This window comes from Macaca thibetana, chromosome 8, assembly GCF_024542745.1.
Source record: "Macaca thibetana thibetana isolate TM-01 chromosome 8, ASM2454274v1, whole genome shotgun sequence".
In the NCBI taxonomy this organism is placed as follows: Eukaryota; Metazoa; Chordata; class Mammalia; order Primates; family Cercopithecidae; genus Macaca; species Macaca thibetana.
Genome location: NC_065585.1, coordinates 59,747,380 through 59,759,952, shown reverse-complemented (window position 1 = coordinate 59,759,952; position 12,573 = coordinate 59,747,380). Strand labels below are relative to the sequence as shown.

Genomic DNA, 12,573 nt, shown 5'->3' with positions numbered 1-12,573 from the left:
AAGTTTGTAATTGATGATTTTTGTTTCTTAGGATCTTCTCTAGCCCAAAATCGTGGCAAATTGGAGGCTCAAATTGAAAGTTTATCTAGAGAGAATGAATGTCTGCGAAAGACAAATGAAAGTGATAGTGATGCATTAAAAATAAAGTGCAAAATCATAGACGACCAAACTGAAACTATTAGAAAATTAAAAGATGTAAGTTTGACATTTTATTTTGGTTAAAGAGCAGATGGCAGGTTTGAAAATCTTTGGATCAAAGTATCCAAAAGTTGTTTTTCAGTGTTTTTCAACTGTTGTAAAATTTAGGGTAGACTATCATGCATTTCTTTTTATAGTATTTGCCCTTTTGCTCTTAAAAAGTTCTACATGATATTTATTAATTTGGAATGAACTTTATTTCAGAATTTAATGGAGAATCTTATTATGGCCTTTGGAATAACTGGAAATACCCAGTGTCAATTAAGGGTTAGGAGTCACAAGACAATGAACATTTTATGTGGTTTTTTTGGTTTTTTGCTTTGTTTTTTGTTCTTGTTCCTTTTCTTTTTTCTTTTTTTTTTTTTTTTTTAATTATACTTTAAGTTCTAGGGTACATGTGCACAACATGCAGGTTTGTTACATATGTACACATGTGCCATGTTGGTGTGCTGCACCCATTAACTCGTCATTTACATTAGGTATATCTCCTAATGCTATCCCTCCCCCACCCCCTCCCCACAATAGGACCCGGTGTGTGATGCTCCCTTTCCTGTGTCCAAGTGATCTCATTGTTCAGTTCCCACCTATGAGTGAGAACATGCGGTATTTGGTTTTCTGTTCTTGCAATAGTTTGCTGAGAATGATGGTTTCCAGCTGCATCCATGTCCCTACAAAGGACACAAACTCATCCTTTTTTATGGCTGCATAGTAATCCATGGTGTATATGTGCCACATTTTCTTAATCCAGTCTGTCACTGATGGACATTTGGGTTGATTCCAAGTCATTGCTATTGTGAATAGTGCTGCAGTAAACATACGTGTGCATGTGTCTTTATAGCAGCATGACTTATAATCCTTTGGGTATATATCCAGTAATGGGATGGCTGGGTCAAATGGTATTTCTAGTTCTAGATCCTTGAGGAATCACCACACTGTTTTCCACAATGGTTGAACTAGTTTACAGTCCCACCAACAGTGTAAAAGTGTTCCTATTTCTCCACATCCTCTCCAGCATCTGTTGTTTCCTGACTTTTTAATGGTTGCCATTCTAACTGGTGTGAGATGGTATCTCATTGTGGTTTAGATTTGCATTTCTCTGATGGCGAGTGATGATGAGCATTTTTTCATGTGTCTGTTGGCTGTATGAATGTCTTCTTTTGAGAAGTGTCTGTTCATATCCTTTGCCCACTTTTTGATGGGGTGGTTTGTTTTTTTCTTGTAAATTTGATTGAGTTCTTTATAGGTTCTGGATATTAGCCCTTTGTCAGATCAGTAGATTACAAAAATTTTCTCCCATTCTGTAGGTTACCTGTTCACTCTGCTGGTAGTTTCCTTTGCTGTGCAGAAGCTTTTTAGTTTAATTAGATCCCATTTGTCAATTTTGGCTTTTGTTGCCGTTGCTTTTGGTGTTTTAGACATGAAGTCCTTGCCCATGCCTATGTCCTGAATGGTATTACCTAGGTTTTCTTCTAGGGTTTTTATGGTTTTGGGTCTAACATTTAAGTCTCTAATCCATCTTGAATTAATTTTCATATAAGGAGTAAGGAAATGATCCAGGAAATGATCCAGTTTCAGCTTTCTACTTATGGCCAGTCAATTTTCCCAGCACCATTTATTAGATAGGGAATCCTTTCCCCATTTCTTGTTTTTGTCAGGTTTGTCAAAGATCAGATGGCTGTAGATGTGTGGTATTATTTCTGAGGGCTCTGTTCTGTTCCATTGGTCTATATCTCTGTTTTGGTACCAGTACCATGCTGTTTTTTTGTTTGTTTGTTTTTTGTTTTTTTTTTTTTGAGACGGAGTCTGTGTCTCCCAGGCTGGAGTGCACTGGCGCGATCTTGGCTCACGGCAAGCTCTGCCTCCCAGGTTTACGCCATTCTCCCGCCTCAGCCTCCCAAGTAGCTGGGACTATAGGCGCCCACTACCACGCCCGGCTAGTTTTTTGTATTTTTAGTAGAGACGGGGTTTCACCATGTTAGCCAGGATGGTCTCGATCTCCTGACCTCGTGATCCACCCGCCTCGGCCTCCCAAAGTGCTGGGATTACAGGCTTGAGCCACCGCGCCCGGCAACCATGCTGTTTTGGTTACTGTAGCCTTGTAGTATAGTTTGAAGCATTTTATGTGTTTAAAATATTATTTAAAAGGATAAACCATATCTAATTAACCAGAATATGAAGCATTTAAAGTTAATAAAAACAAAGTACCAATTTTTGTCTTGAAGTGTTTACAAGAAAAAGATGAACACATCAAAAGATTACAAGAAAAGATCACAGAAATAGAAAAATGCACTCAAGAACAACTTGATGAAAAATCCTCACAACTGGATGAGATACTTGAGAAGTTAGAAAGGCACAATGAAAGAAAAGAAAAACTAAAACAACAGTTGAAAGGAAAGGAAGTAGAACTTGAAGAAATTAGAAAAGCTTACAGGTATTATATAGTACAGTGTTTCCCACTGAGAAATAAAATGTGGCTTAATGATTTAATAAACCCTATTTATTTTTCAAATTACTTCTCATATTAGTACACTGAATCGGAAGTGGCATGATAAAGGAGAACTTCTGTGTCATCTTGAAACACAAGTAAAAGAAGTGAAAGAAAAATTTGAAAACAAGGAAAAGAAACTTAAAGCGGAAAGAGACAAAAGTATTGAACTACAAAAGTAAGCATTAAGTTCTAAAGGATTTGAGATCTCCTTAATCATAAACACTGTGGAATGGGTGAAATATGTATAAAGAGAGGAGGGCTAAAAATCTCGTAGGACATAGTTACTTGCCAAGAAGTTTATTTCCATTTCATCTGTAAAATGAAGATAGCAGTAGCACCTACCTTAAATTTTAGATAAGAGGTTGACATTTTATATATATATGTGTGTATTTATGAATAGATATAGCTTATATGAATTATCTAGTTCTTAGAACAGTGCTTGGCACATAAGAATTGCTATATGAGGCAGGCCACATGTGGTGGCTCACGCCTGCAATCCCAGCACTTTGGGAGGCCAAGGTAGGTGGATCACCTGAGATCAGGAGTTCAAGACCAGCCTGGTCAACACAGTGAAACCCCATCTCCACTAAAAATAGAAAAAATTAGCTGGACGGGGTGGCAGGCGCCTGTAATCCCAGCTACTCAGGAGGCTGAAGCCAGAGAATCACTTGAACCTGGGAGGTGGAGGTTGCAGTGAGCCGAGATCACACCATTATACTCCAGCCTGGGCAACAAGAGCGAAACTTTGTCTCAAAAAAAAAAATTGCTATGTGAACATTTTGTTTTTATTATGATGAGCATTTTAAACTGTATTTGAATGAAAGCAGCTAGGGATATTTTAGTTGTTGTAAGTGAAATTTAGAGGAGACTGCTAGTTGACTACCAGGGGCAGTGAGCTCCTGAGGAGGCTAGAGGACATTTAGATAGCAGTTGCCAGTACAAGCTGAGAATGAGAGCCAATTTTTTTGTTTGTTTTTCCGAGACGGAGTTTCGCTCTTATTGCCCAGGCTGGAGTGCAATGGCGCAATCTGGGCTCACTGCAACTTCCACCTCCTGGGTTCAAGCAATTCTCCTGCCTCAGTCTCCCAAGTAGCTAGGATTACAGGCATGCACCACCACACCCAGCTAATTTTTTGTATTTTTAGTAGAGACGGGGTTTCACCATTTTGGCCAGTCTGGTCTCGAACTCCTGACCTCAGGTGACCCACCCGCCTCAGCCTGACAAAGGGCTGGGATTACAGGCATGAGCCACCATGCCCGGCCAAGAGCCGATTTTAAAGAGAGGAAATAAAATCTGTACCTGGTTGCCACTGTTATGTGGGTTCCATAAAATACTCAAGAGGAAATAAGGTTTTACTGTGTTAAATAATATAACTAAACTTGTTAAAAATAATTTATACAGTTGGAACCTTCAAAATTAAGTAGCACAGCTTCATGATTAGTTATTGTGTGAAGACAGAGTGATACAGATAACATGGCTATGGATAGCCCAAAAATCTCACTTAAAGGTAGGTTCTAATTATGTCAAATCTAATGTAACCTGGAATTTGATTTCTTGTTGTGATTCAGTCTAATGGGAAAGTGTTGTTACACTGCAGAAAGTTTTGGTTGATAGCACAGTTGTTTTCTGTTGATAGATCCTGTTCCACTTTGCTTTCAACAAGTACTAAAACAAGAACCTTGGCTTGGAATCTGTTGCAGTTTTTTATCCTGCCAGTAACAAATTTACAGTTAGGAGTCTTTCAGATTCTAAAAGAAAGTCATATTCTATAATTAGCAAAAAAAAACTAATAAAAATTATAAAACCTAGCAATCTTTAGACTCTTTTCCATTGCATTATTCATTATACCGTTAATATAAAAATGCAGACCTGATTTTATACATGAATTATCTTTATGACTAAGACTTCTATAAATACTTTTTAATTTAATGGAATTGTAATAAAATAAGCCAATTATTATTAATAATAACAGGTTTTACTTGTATAGCTTTTTACAATTTATAGGTTGATTTCTTCTATCTTATTTTGAAGCCATCAGTAATCCTGTAAGTTTGGCAGAACAGGCAGGATCGTCCTGTCTTATAGTTGAAAAACTCAGCTTGTGACTTGCCCCTAGTCACTTGGCTACTAAGTGGTACAATTTTAAAAAGGCTTTTGATGCATGTTCCTTATGTTCAATCTGTTATATTACTGATTGCTGTACCAAAACCAGAAAATGTGTTCTTTTTATGAACATTACTTTTTTAATAGCATTATTTGTATTTATATAAAGGAATTGTTTTGCCTCCAGGATACTTTTAGCATGAAAATTTTGTGAATACCATTTAATGTGTTTTGTCCACTAAGCATTACCATAAGGAAGCCACAAATACATGTTCATAAACTTAAACCATCTGTAGTATGCACTTCTCAAATTATCACATTGAAAACCTAGAGAAAAAAGATTGATAGTAGTCATCATCTGTGACGGTGCTTATAAACTATACCCTCAAGCCAGATGGTGGCTCACCTCTGTAATGCCAGCACTTTGGGAAGCCAAGGCGGGCAGATCACTTTAGGCCAGGAGTTCAAGACCAGCCTATCCAACATAGTGAAACCCTGTCTATACTAAAAATACAGAAAATTAGCTGGGCCATGGTGGTGCACAGCCTGTAATCTCAGTTACTTGGGAGGCTGAGGCATGAGAATCACTTGAACCTGGGAGCCAGAGGTTGCTTTGAGCCATGATCATGCCACTGCACTCCAACCTGGGTGACACAGCCAGACGCTGTCTCAAAAATAAAATAAAATTAAAACTATACTCTAAGACTCAAAATAAATTGGGAAACAGAATACTCTAACTTTCAGAAAATGAAAATATAACAAATATTAGTGATATATGATCCTAACCTAATTGTTACCCTAATAGATTTTGCTAGATGATGAACTACTTGTATCTTTAGTTACCCTGTAATAGCCCTTTGATATTTTCATAATACTGAGTTACATTTTCATTAGTATGAATGTGAGCCACCCGAGAAGAAATAACATCCTAATCTATACATTCACACCACATATACACATATATATGTGGGTGTTCTTGTTTTTTTAAGAAATGCAATGGAAAAGCTTCATAGTATGGATGATGCCTTTAAAAAACAAGTTGATGCAATTGTTGAAGCTCATCAAGCTGAAATAGCACAACTGGCAAATGAAAAGCAGAAGTGTATTGATTCTGCAAATTTAAAGGTACTGTAAGTAAAATTCACTTCAGTAATCAGTATATTACATGACTATAGCTAAGTAAGTTAGATCTTCGAGAATTATAAAGAGAAAAGGCAACATGATCTCATGACCAAATAGATATGAAGAATGTTACCAAAACTATCATGAAACCAGGGTAAAATGTTGGTAATACTTAGATTAATTGTAGAACATAATTCTAATTTCTAAACAAAAATTGTACATTGGATTCTAATGTGTACTTTCTCTGCTCTCTGGATAAAAATTTCATATCTAATCTTGGATAGAAGTCTGTTTGGTTACACATAGGCAGGGTGAAAATCAGAATGTATTAAACATAATCCATCACCATCTTGGAAAAAGTTATCAAAGAGTACTAGGGTTCAAGACTATCAACTTTATTATCTCAATATGATTAACAAAGCAATGAGTTTAAAGTGATGCTAAATGACAGGCAAACATCAGAAGCACCTATGAAGCTTTTTAATAATAGTACTTAGGCCGGGCACGGTGGCTCACGCATGTAATCCCAGCACTTTGGGAGGCCAAGGCGGGCGGATCAGGAGGTCAGGAGAACAAGACCATCCTGGCCAACATGGTGAAACCCCGTCTCTACTAAAACTACAAAACTTAGCTGGGCGTGGTGGTGGGCACCTGTAATTCCAGCTACTCAAGAGGCTGAGGCAGGAGAATGCCTTGAACCCGGGAGGTGGAAGTTGTGGTGAGCCGAGATGGCGCCCCTGCACTCCAGCCTGGTGACAAAGCAAGATTCTGTCTTAAAAAAAAAAAAAAAAAACACCGTATTCATGAACTTCCCCTCAGAGACTCATTCACTAAGTCTGAAGTCAGACTCAGGTATTTTTTTATTTCACAGGTGATTCTTATGTGACCTCTCTGGTGAGATAATTATGAATTTCCATTTTTTCCTGCTTCTGAAGTGGTAATAAGAAACTAAGGTATCTGTAAAATTGGAGATACAGAAATCAGCAACTATAAAAGAGTGCACCAACAGAAAGGCAAAGTAATGCTCCATATAGAAATTATATGACTGGGTGCCGTGGCTCAAGCCTGTAATCCCAGCAGAGGCCAAGGCTGGTGGATCAGTTGAGCTAAGGAATTCAAGACCAGCCTGGCCAACATGGTGAAACCCCATCTCCACTAAAAATACAAAAATTAGCTGGGTGTTGTGGTACATGCCTGTAGTCGCAGCTATTTGGGAGACTGAGGTCACAGGATCACTTTAGCCTAGGAGGCGGAGATTTCAGTGCTCCAAGATTGTGCCACGCTGCACTCCAGCCTGGACTACAGAGCGAGACCCTGTCTCAAAAAAAAAAAAATCAAAATCATAAGGTTGTTGTTTAAATGACATTATCCTCAGGACTCTGTGCAAAGAAAAAGAGGGAGTAAGGTCTTTGGAAATAATCGCAATAAGAATATAACTTGTCCAAAATTTAGTCTTTTGTTTCATGTGAACAGATATTCCAAATATTTTACTTAAAAACTACCAAATGCAGGCCAGGCACAGTGGCTCACACCTGTGATCCCAGCACTTTGGGAGGCTGAGGTGGGTGGATCATCTGAGGCTGGGAGTTCAAGACCAGCCTGACCAACATGGAGAAACCTCATCTCTACTAAAAATACAAAATTAGCCGGGCATGGTGGCACATGCCTGTAGTCCAGCTACTCAGGAGGCTAAGGCAGGAGAATTGCTTGAACCCGGGAAGCAGAGGTTGCAGTGAGCCGAGATCACACCATTGCACTCCAGCCTGGGCAAAAGAGTGAAACTCTATCTCAAAATTTTAAAAAAGCTACCAAATGTAGGCTGGGCATGATGGCTTAACACCTGTAATCCCAACACTTACTAGGAGGTTGAGGTTGAGGTGGAAGTATCACTCAAGACCAGGAATTCAAGACCAGCCTGGGCAACATAGCAAGATCTCGTCTCTACAAAAAAAAAAAAATGTGTTAATTATCCTGGCGTAGTGGTACACGCCTGTAGACCTGTCTGCTCAGGAGGCTGAGATGTGAGGATTGCTTGAGCCCAGGATTTTGAGACTATGGTGAGCTATGATCATACCACTGCACTCCAGCCTGGGTGACAGCAATATCCTATCTCAAAATTTTAAAAATCTACCAAATGTTTAACAAGGGTACATCAGGTAATACTAAATAAGGATTAAACCTTAAATAAGGTTACAGGTAATACTAAATAAGTTAATACTAAGTAAAGTTTAAGTATTAACCTCAATACTAAATAAGTTTAAGGTTTAAACACTTAAGGGAAGTGTTTCAAGTAATATCAAAGGGAAGAGTTTTAGAAATAGCACTAGAGCTTAAATATGATATATGATCATTGGGTTTGCAGGCAGGGGATTATGAGGTATCAGATAGTGGTGATTATTTAAATTAGGAGAAATACTAGTTTTCTAAGGGACAAGAGATTTAGAGATCTATATTAGGGGTTAGGAAGCATGAAGTAAACATAAAAAGATGGTCATATTGGTAACATTATCAGAAGTTATGATATCGTAGGAAAGACAATTTCAATTAGAAGTTAACGATATCAACTACAGCTCCTCCTAGGAGAATGTAGGTTAGGAATAAATGATAAAATGATCTCTCAAAAAGATGGCAATATATAACCACCAACAGCATTTTTAGAAAAGCTGTAGGCACTACATTAAAGATAGAGTTTTTTTGGGGAAGGAGGTTATTTCAGTTTTAAAAATCTATAAGGAACTGGTGTTTAAGTTGAACTTGTGACTCAGCATTGATAAGCAGCATAGGACTGTAGAAGGATTAATCAAAAGCATGGGATTCTGTCCTAGCTATGATATATAGAAACTGTACAACCATAAACTTAGAAATTTTCTAAGCTCTAAAATAGAGTTAAAATTGTGTGTGTGTGTGTGTGTGTGTGTATGTGTCTGTGTGTGTATATATATATATTTTTTTGGAGATGGAGTTTCACTCTTGTTCTGGCTGGAGTGCAATGGTGCTATCTCGCCTTACTGCAACCTCCACCGCCTGGGTTCAAGTGACTCTCCTCCATCAGCTTCCCGAGTAGCTGGGTTACAGGTGTGTACCACCACACCCGGCTAATTTTGTAATTTTAGCAGAGGCAGGGTTTCACCATGTTGGCCAGGCTGGTCTCGAACTCCTGACCTCAAGTGATCTGCCCACTTCAGCCTCCCAAAGTGCTGGGATTACAGGTGTGAGCCACCACACCTGGCTAAGTTAAAATATATTTCCATGTCTTGGCCAAGCGCGATGGCTCACACCTGTAATCCCAGCATTGGGAAGCCAAGGTGGGCGGATCATAAGGTCAGGAGATCGAGACCATCCTGGCTAACATGGTGAAACCCCATCTCTACTAAAAATACAAAGAAAAAAATTAGCCGGGCACCGTGGCAGATGCCTGTAGTCCCAGCTACTCGGGAATCTGAGGCAGGAGAATATCGTGAACCTGGGAAGCGGAGCTTGCAGTGAGCAGAGAGCACGCCACTGCACTCCAGCCTGGGCAACAGAGCGAGACTCCGTCTCAAAAAAAGGAAAAAATATATATATACATATATATATAGAGAGAGAGAGAGAGCCATGTCTTTTTCACAAGAAGTTTATGAAAACTAAGTAGATAATATATTAATGCATGAAAGTACTTTGTATACTGTATAAATACTGTATTTTTCCTATTAGCATTTGAGCAAGTTACATTTTACTGTCATTTCTTCAAATACATCACAAATTTCAAAATGTGTAAGAATAAATTGTGGACCTTTTCTTTCAGAGTACATTTTAAAAATTCATTTTCTTTAAGAAATTAAAATGTAAAATTTACATGTCAATTTAGGTCCATCAAATTGAAAAAGAAATGCGTGAACTTTTGGAAGAAACGTGCAAGAACAAAAGAACAATGGAAGCAAAAATTAAGCAACTTGCTTTTGCTTTAAGTGAAATTCAGCAAGATATGTGATGGTTCTGAGAATGAATTTAATTGAAATGGACCAGCAGACCTATTGTAAAAATGATTAAATATTGTAATCGTAGTAACTGCTATGACTTTGAAATGTCTCTTTCTACACATTTCATTATGAATATATTTTTAAAGACTTTTGATCAAGTATTAATTGTATAGGTTTTTTATAATAAATTGTTGACAGTTTTGTCTATTAGAAAAAAACTGTCATAACTAGACTTAGCATTTTTCTTGTTTCTGTACTATACGTTGTTTGGTAATTACGCATTTGCCTACAAATTTGTAAATGAAAAGATTAGTATTTTGACTATATGAGGTGAAATATTTTAATCGTTGTCTTATTGTGATGATGAAGAACTAATTATATTTATTGTCATTTAGTTGATGTAGCTCAATTCTTTTAAAGTGCTTATGTTGCCAAAAAGCATTTGAAATCTGTATGATAAAAGATGTGGAATTCGTAAGAAAGTATATGTAGCCATCTCCACATCACTCATTGACCCCTTTTTTTATAATGCATATATCTTTTCATTAAAGATTACATTTAAGGTTTTATAAATATTGTCTGTTCCTGAAGAGGAACACCACTGTTCTACCTTCATTCTCCCTTCTAGTCACTGTATATGAAGAAATTCTGATATTGTAACTGGAAGCAGTAACTCGTTTCATTCCATACCAGGTCATTACGGTATTACTATTTCACTTTTGTCACATCATATGCTATGTATGCAGAACAAAAGTCTGAAGTACTATGCCCCTCTTCTATTTCCAAAAGGAAGAAAATATACATTTTCTTGATATCGGTACTGAACTAAGATTTTAAAAGTAAATGGAACAAAAATAATTTAAGTGCTTCATAAGGAGGAGGCCCTATTTCATTATAGATAATCTTTGTGTTGAAATTTGTGAGACAACATCAAACATAACATGTATAATGGGAGTCTTAGAAGAGGGGTGAATATTTGGAGAAGTAATGGCTGAAAACTTCCTCAGTTTGACAAAATACCCTACATGGCTGGGAGCAGTGGCTCATACCTGTAATTCCAGCACTTTGGAAGACCGAGGCAGGAGGATTGTTTGCGCCCAGGAGTTAAGACACCAGCCTGGGCAACATAGTGAGCCCTGTCTCTTAAACCACAAACAAACAAACAAAAACCTACAAATACAAGGTTTCAGTAAAGCCTGGGGTAAACAAAGAATGACATCTAGACTTTATAGTGAAACTGTTAGGGAAGCTCTTGAAAGGAGCAAGAAAATATTCTCATATAGAGGAACAACAGTTTAACAGCTGACTTATCAGAAACAATGGAGGCCAGAAGGCAGTGGCAATGTATTTGACATGCTGGAAGAAAAGGAACTGAATCTAGAATTCTACAGCTAGCAAAACTGTTCTTCAAAGTAAATGCAAAATAAAGACATTCTCAGATTAATGAAGACCAAGAAAGTGTATTGATAGCCAGCCTGCCTTAAAAGCTGAAGAAAACCTAAAGGCTTCAAAGAAATGATACCAGAAAGTGACTCAAATCCATTGAAAGAAATTAGTATTATAAAAAGTAAAATTTGTGGATAAATTTTTACATAAAAGACAATGTATTTTTCTTCTTTTAGCTAGAGACACAAAGCAATGATAACTATTGTTGAATTTATAAAATATGTAACATGACAAAAATGGCATAAAGTTGGGGGAAGAAAATAGAGCTATATTTCAGAAAAGTTTACCGGATGAAATTAGTAGTAAACATGGCTGCATTAAATTAAAATGCATATTGTCATCACTAGAACAGCCACTAAGAAAATAATACAGTTTAAAAATGAACACTGGAAATTCCACTTCTGGAATAACTAAATAAGGACTTCTGCAGACCTGTTTGCCACCAAAACGTTAACTGGTGCAAAGTACTTTAAAACAGCCATTTAAAATCACTGAAAATTATCCTTAGGGTATACAGCAAAAGAAGAAACATTTATTCGAGAAAAATTTAAATTCAGTAAGAATGGCAAAAACCTGTGGCACTGAACCAAGATCATGTCTCACCCTCAGTTCAGCCCGATGGCAGCTCCACAGTAAATGGAGCTCCTGGCCAAGAAGACAAGATTTCTTCTCCACTAACAAATACGATATTTCACCAGCTGGGCAGGCCATGAGCATTCCTCGTGTCTTTCAACAGGGTTACAACAAAGACTAAATTCCTGGTACACGTAACAAAACTGTAGGGGGCTCTCTTCCTTCCATGCATAGGGCAGGCCAAGAGTACCAGGAGCCCAATTACACTTTCCCCAACTCATAAGGTAAAGACATTTTATAATGGTAAAATGTTAATCAGGAAGTTGTAATCAGTGATACCTAACAAGAGAGCCCCAATATATATGAAGCAAAAACAGACTTTAATGGAGAAATTGGTTATTAAACAATAGAGACAAGTACTCCACTTTCAATCATGGATAGAACAACTAAGCAGAAGATCAACAAGAAAATAAAAGACATCAACACTATAAACCAACTAAGCTTAGCAGACATCTATACAACATTCTACTGAACAGCAGAATACTGTTACATCTGTATCAAAAGCACACAACATTCTGCAGGTTAGATAACATGCTAGGCCATGAAATGAACCTCTGTAAATTTTAAAGTGCTGCAGTCATACAAAGCACATTCTGTGACCACAAAGGACTGAAATTAGAATA

The 12,573-nt window shown here is 37.4% G+C and overlaps 1 protein-coding gene across 5 annotated transcripts in view; it reads left to right on the top strand.

Moving 5' to 3' along the window:
• Positions 1-10,438, top strand: part of LRRCC1 (leucine rich repeat and coiled-coil centrosomal protein 1) — a 41,179-nt gene extending 30,741 nt beyond the window's left edge. For all 5 annotated transcript variants that reach the window (XM_050800268.1, XM_050800269.1, XM_050800272.1 and 2 more), the window contains 5 exons: positions 32-195; positions 2,421-2,629; positions 2,724-2,861; positions 5,780-5,915; positions 9,760-10,438. In XM_050800268.1, the coding sequence (XP_050656225.1) occupies positions 32-195; positions 2,421-2,629; positions 2,724-2,861; positions 5,780-5,915; positions 9,760-9,882 (770 nt within the window). In that variant the 3' untranslated portion in view covers positions 9,883-10,438. The remainder of the gene's footprint in view (positions 1-31; positions 196-2,420; positions 2,630-2,723; positions 2,862-5,779; positions 5,916-9,759) is intronic.
• Positions 10,439-12,573: the final 2,135 nt, after the last annotated feature.